General features: G+C 33.1%; 1 protein-coding gene across 1 annotated transcript; it reads left to right on the plus strand.

The window, feature by feature from the left end:
• On the plus strand, positions 1–6,221 carry LOC135631974 (NEDD8-conjugating enzyme Ubc12-like). Its single transcript, XM_065140179.1, has 6 exons — positions 1–208; positions 2,445–2,557; positions 4,116–4,224; positions 4,619–4,697; positions 4,773–4,889; positions 5,940–6,221. Exons 2-6 carry the CDS (start codon positions 2,449–2,451, stop codon positions 6,075–6,077), a joined length of 552 nt encoding a protein of 183 aa, XP_064996251.1. The 5' UTR covers positions 1–208; positions 2,445–2,448; the 3' UTR covers positions 6,078–6,221.
• Positions 6,222–6,559: the final 338 nt, after the last annotated feature.

Below are 6,559 nucleotides of genomic sequence, written 5' to 3' on the forward strand. Positions count from 1 at the left end.
GCTCCACCAAACGAGCCTCCTTGCTCTCTCTCTCTCTCTCTCTCTCCTCCGATTGCGAGGGTCGCCTGTTGTTGCTCTTCCCCCTCTGTCCCTTTTCTCTTCTCGATCCCTCAGATTCCCCAAAAAGGAAGCAGTTTTCACGTTCGTCGTTGGAGGCCACCATATTAATCGTCATCCGCCAGTAGCGGTCCTCCGCCGTCTCTACTCGGTGCGTCCTCGACTTATTCTGTTCCTCGATGATTGATTGGAGGGAGTAAATATTATTTTTTTCCCTTTCGATCTTCTTTTTGGTTTCTAGAAGAAAACCATCTCATTTTCTCCTTTGCCTAGCTGCGGCTAGGGCTAATACCAGATGCATCATCCGGTACGACAAGCTATCGGGTGGATGGGTAACGGTAACAATTGATAATAATAATAATTATCATGTTGCTAAGATCGGAGATCGGTCTTTATGTTGCTAAGATCGGGGATCGATCTGCTTCTGCTACTGAGATAAGGCTTCTGTGGAGTTACATCCACCTTCATCTTGCTTGCCATCCCTTCTCTTCCCTTCTCGTTTCCCGTCCAAGATGACCCGACTCTTTCCCTGCTGATCAGATCTGTTGGCGCTTCTTCCTTCGACCTCTCCCCCTTTGCATCTCGCGTTAGAGCTTTCCACGCCGATGCCTCCCGGAACCTTTAGTTGATCCTTCTTGGGTTAGGTGTCTACTCTCGAGATTTTTTATGCTATTGAATAATTCCTTCATATCAAAATGGATAGATTCCCTATTATATTTTATTTTTAATTTCTGATCTATGATTGGGTTGGGATTTCTGTTTGATCTGTCTGCATCATTTATTATTTCAACACTAACGAAGTAGGACTTATTTTGTGCTTTCTCTTTCTACATTTTCATGGTTACTGGGGGTATATTGTCATTTCTACTAAAACAATTGAATGTGGTCACCCCTTGGTTTTTAGAGGTCCCATATCTTGGATTTATCAATTATGTTTCTTCGTCCCTCTAACATATGTGCCCCTTTATATCATTGGAATTCTGTTATACCTTAGTTCTTCTGCATCAAAAGTTGGCGCACCGAAGGTAGTACTTATTAATGCCATTTGCAAGCCCTGCATCTTTTAGTTTTCAACTCAAGTCGCAATCAGATGCACACTTGTCTAAAAGATTGTGGAGCTCACTGAAAATGTGGGTCATCATTTATAATTTGTTGAACCATTAAATTCTTTCGCATGTGCTTGTTGACCTGATGAAGATTCAATATACATAAACAACCAAAATTAGAATGTTCATAGTACAGGCTAGAGTTGAGGTTCCTGGCCAATGGATCACGATGAATGCTTGCTTTAAAAATATAGAGAAATTGAGATCATATGATTAAAGATTAACTTTGTGTCGATCATGTTAACTCTCTGGTAAAACTAGATAACTGGCTTCTTTTTTTTATTTTATGGAGAAAACTTGCTTGGAGTTTCTGTGATTATGTAGGTCACAGTTATGCCATTTGAAAAGTCAAATATAGAGTTCAAATATATATGAACAGTAGCTTTTAAGCAACTCTCATTTATGCCCTTCTGGATTTGTAAAGATAAGGAAGAGACAAACTAGTTTGGATTAGTAAAATCAAAATTCCTATCATATAAGAAAAGGAAAAGCAAAATAGTATTAGATATATTATGGTCACCATAAGGATAGATGAACTTAAGGAAAACATCAATTTGTTTCTAATCATCAACTCCAATTTTTCCGAATCCAAATAACAAGACTTTGACATGATAGCTATATTTGAGCATCTAACCAAATAATGTTTCAGTAGGATAACAAAAAATATATTTTATTCTTAAGGATTCTCTCATGATCTAATGCTTTTCCACGTTGACAACAGGCAAGATACTAGACCTGCATTTTTTTTATTGAGTTGCCTTTTTGATCAGATCTCTATATGTCATTAACTTCTTTAATGAGCAAAAATATGGACAATCTTGTAGATTTTGTTATATATGCACACACACATACACAAGAAAATGATTTCGCTCCTCTGTCTCCATCCTCTTCATCCATGGATCGGTGAATGATTTTATTCCGAGACATTCTTCTAAATCCAAATAAAAATCACACAAAGTAGTGCTTTTGGTATTCAAATATTGCTGTTAACTTGCTTTGACTTTTTGTTTATGATTTTTCCAGAAACCAATAAACTTGCTGTTTGTACATGTTATGAAATTTAGACCCCATGTAAACATAGAAGTCTGCGTCTTTTCCTTTCAAAACTTTCCTTACTTTTGTATTTGTTATACGAGGAAGCAATAACAATTATGGTCACTTGTGCTCTCACTCGATTGCTATAACAGGAGCTCGTTGGTCAATATCAGTTAAAGTTTGTTTTTTTTTTTTTTGAGGAATGATTGTATATCTTATTGTTTCTATTTCTCTATCTTACTGCAGAACTATGATAAAGCTTTTTAAAATTAAAGACCAAAAGCGGGAGGATGCAGCAAATTCGAGTGGAAGGGCTCCTGTCAAGAAGCAGAGTGCTGGAGAATTGCGTCTTCACAAAGGTTTGTCTAAAATCAAGTGTTTTTCATCTTTGCAACTACCTTTGTTTTATATTTATTTTCAAACACAGTTTTACCATTTGGCAAACTTGTTGGCATTGGTAAATCTTTGCTTATTGATTTCCAATGAGCATAAATGATTATTCCCTAGGTGCACACATCTTATATATTTATCCTCCATTATATTAAATAGAAATCCACTAAAACTCATGATAAAATTAGAGAGTTAGCATCTGATTGTGATCTAGATATCTTCATTTCGGCTGTAAATTGTATACCCTTCTTTGAAGAATTATTATCAAATTTAGAGACATTAAATTTGACCATTATGTTTTTAACGTGTGATATTATTTGCTTATTTTATGAATTTCCATGTGAAAGAAAAGATACATATATCCAAGGTATTCAGTTTCGAATGATACCACCCGGTACAGGTTGTACGGTCCGACAGTAAATTGGTATGCGGACCGTTTGCTACCGGACGGTATTTTTTATTTATAAATAATATATATATATATATTTATTTATTTATAAATAATATAGGCAACATCGCACATTGTTTTTTAATTTTATATATATATATATATATATATATATATATATATATATATATATATATATATATATATATATACCGAAGAGTATATTGCTTAGTATATAGTACCATACCATATCGAGAAAAGATCGAAACTTCGGTACAGTACGATATTTCAATCCTTGCATATATCTCTAATTTTCTTTTATGATTCTAGAGGTATGAATTTGATTACTTAAAGGAGAGTTCATATTCAGATTCCTATTTACACTGAAGAACTTGTGTTATTAGCTTTGCTTTTTGTTTAACAAGACAAACCATTTGTTCTTGGTAGCATGGGCATGGGTCACTTAATCTTGAAATCGATGATCAACAAAGTTGAATTACACTTCTGTTATTACTTTTTATTTTACTAATTAGTAATATTCTTTTGGAGCAAAAGAATGGTCTTGCTCCAAGCATAGTTTTGCTTGTTTTGTTAAATGTTGGCTTTGGTCTGGAAACACATTTTTAGATGTTGAGCTCATCATGGCTTACTTTCCTGCAGTAAACTTTTACGAACAATTCTTAAATCTTAAGTACCATTATTTGATGATACTGCCAGAGACTGAGAGTTCTAATTTTTACTTCTCATTCAGTGTCGTGCGCTACTTTCAAGGCAGTTCTTTAAATAATCTAATATTGGAAAGGATGTTGTGTTAACTATTTGGTAGTTTTCGTTTTTTGTAACACTTCTATTAGATGTAGACCACTCTATTGAGCAAATTATTTGTCGATGCAATTTTTTGTCCATGGATTCTAGTCAGAAGTAATGGACAAGTAATTCATTCTTCAATTCGTTTTTCTGTACTTGACATAAATGTTTATGGAAATAAATATTGTTAATAGTTATTTTGGATTTTAGTTTTTGTAAAAAGTTTATATCTATTGCGCAACTTTCTAACCTCGCATCTCTTTGATCGGAAATGTTCTGTCATATAATAGAATCAGGTTTTCTACTCACAAGTTGCTACTTTAATTTTTCAGATATTAGTGAGCTTAATCTGCCCAAAAGCACTGTCATATCATTCCCAAATGGCAAGGATGATCTGATGAACTTTGAGATCAGCATAAGACCTGATGAAGGATACTATCAGTAAGTAGTTCCTGCCGGTAATCTCCAGCCATGGGATATTCTTACATTAATTGCTCCGCCAATAAAAAGTTATCTTATGTTGAAGGTTATTACTGCTTTACATGGATCTGTACTTTAACTAGCAAGCATATATAGGTTTTTGACTTTTTTGTATAAATTTGATTATTCAGTTATTCAATTTCCAAGTTCTTGTAAATCAATTGATCTCTCTCTTGGATTATTCCGTGTTACAGTAAGTTTTGTTTTATGAAGATTTTATTCATCTTCTACCTGTGATACTTTTGTCCTAAATATTGTAAAGCTGTAAAAACTTATGTTTTCTTTATGTTATATTGTTCTTATGGTGAATTTCTACGAGTCTTGATTAATTATATGATGCTTATTTATTTTTTAGAGGTGGTACATTTGTTTTTACCTTTCAAGTATCTCCTTCTTATCCTCATGAGCCACCAAAGGTCAAGTGCAAGACAAAGGTAAAGTTTGATTTGAGGCAATATTTACCAAATTTTGCCTTTTAGATTACATTAAATGTAAATTTTTTGCTCCAGGTTTACCATCCTAACATTGACCTGGAGGGAAATGTTTGCCTGAACATTCTGCGTGAAGACTGGAAGCCTGTGCTTAACATAAATACTGTTATTTATGGGTTGATTCTTCTTTTCATGGTACTATAATTTAGACCGTTGCTACAAAGTTTATTATTCTCCATTATATACATTGTTGTAGGTGTAGCCATGTCTAGCTAATTTCAAAGCATGTAGTACTCCTAGATTTAATGGGTTCTCCAAAATATAATCAGACAATGAAGGTATATATTTTTGCATCAAGAGATCAATTTAGAAGACAGGCAATGTTTGTTGGTTTATTCAACACCTCAAGTGTATATTTGATAATTGTTGAACTTTATGATATTTTTTTCTTTTTGATTTTTTTTCTTGAATTAAAATCATATCATTTAAAACGCTCATGAAAATTAAGTCCAATAGTTACTTTGTTCTTTATTTGATATTTAAATGTTTCATGGCATTGTACTTGGTATGTATATGTTATGTTATCCAGTTTGAATGTGTTTTTTTCTTTCTAAACACATCTGCTCTGAATGATGGGTTGTCTTGAAACATCCTTCATGATTATGATTCAACACTTGTATGTTGGGATAGCACTTACATGTTTCCTGTTGCCATGCCAAAAATTAGTCTATATATATATATATATATGTATATGTATATATATATGTATATGTATATATATATGTATATGTATATATATATGTATATGTATATATATTTATATATATGTATACATACATATGTATACATATATGTATACATACATATACATACATACACATACATATACATATACATACATACACATACATATACATATATATATATACATATATATACATATATATATACATATATATATACATATATATACATATATATACATATATATACATATATATACATATATATATATATATATATTCTGTGATCCATGAACGTTAGACAAATTTTTTTGATGGATGCACAATCTAAAAGAGATTGTTTAGCACTTTAGACAAATATATATTTTTTAGCACTTTAGACAAATTTCGTGTCACTCGAATTGCTTTATGATGGATGCACAATCTAAAAGAGATTGTTTAAGCGTATTTCATATGGTATATAGCTAACTGTTGTATATGGCTGCTACTGGTTTGTTCACAGCAACCAAACGATGAGGACCCACTAAATCATGATGCAGCTGCAGTCCTACGTGACAACCCTAGGTTGTTTGAGACAAATGTCAGAAGGGCAATGGCTGGAGGATACGTGGGTCAAATCTACTTCCCCAGATGCATATAACAGTGCTGTTAAATGGCAGCTTGTAATGTATGGTATGCAAGCTTTCATGATATAATACCTTGGAAACCATGGAATTGCCTAAGTGAATTTTTTTACTTGTGCTGCTAAGTGTAAAACTCTGTTGATATTTATGTTCATTTCCTCTGCTGTGGTGTAAGTTGGTAAATTTGGCCTCTCATCGACTGATCATGCATATATGAATATTGGTCTTATTGGGGCATACATACATACATACATACATACAGATATATTGTTCGGTTACCCTCGTCTTATTGCTTTTGTATGGGTTCACATATTTTAATTTTTAATTGATTTGACGACCTTCATATGCTCTATCACCTAACCTTGTTAATTGTTGGGGCAATCAGAGAGCTACAGTCTTTTGCCTCTATTTCATTACATGTTCATTTTCATCTCATGCCAACCTCGTGTGCTGGGTGCTGCCACGATTTTTTTTGTCTGATCAAGAATGGTTGATGGCT

Source organism: Musa acuminata, chromosome BXJ3-2 (genome assembly GCF_036884655.1).
Source record: "Musa acuminata AAA Group cultivar baxijiao chromosome BXJ3-2, Cavendish_Baxijiao_AAA, whole genome shotgun sequence".
NCBI lineage: Eukaryota > Viridiplantae > Streptophyta > Magnoliopsida > Zingiberales > Musaceae > Musa > Musa acuminata.

What these genes read in the sequence shown, in the direction of transcription:
- LOC135631974 (XM_065140179.1), top strand. Translation starts at nt 2,449, where the DNA reads ATGATAAAGCTTTTTAAAATTAAAGACCAAAAGCGGGAGGATGCAGCA. An exon ending in CCTGATGAAGGATACTATCA is followed by an intron (nt 4,225 to 4,618) that starts GTAAGTAGTTCC and finishes TTTATTTTTTAG; the next exon opens with AGGTGGTACATTTGTTTTTA. An exon ending in AGGTCAAGTGCAAGACAAAG is followed by an intron (nt 4,698 to 4,772) that starts GTAAAGTTTGAT and finishes TTTTTGCTCCAG; the next exon opens with GTTTACCATCCTAACATTGA.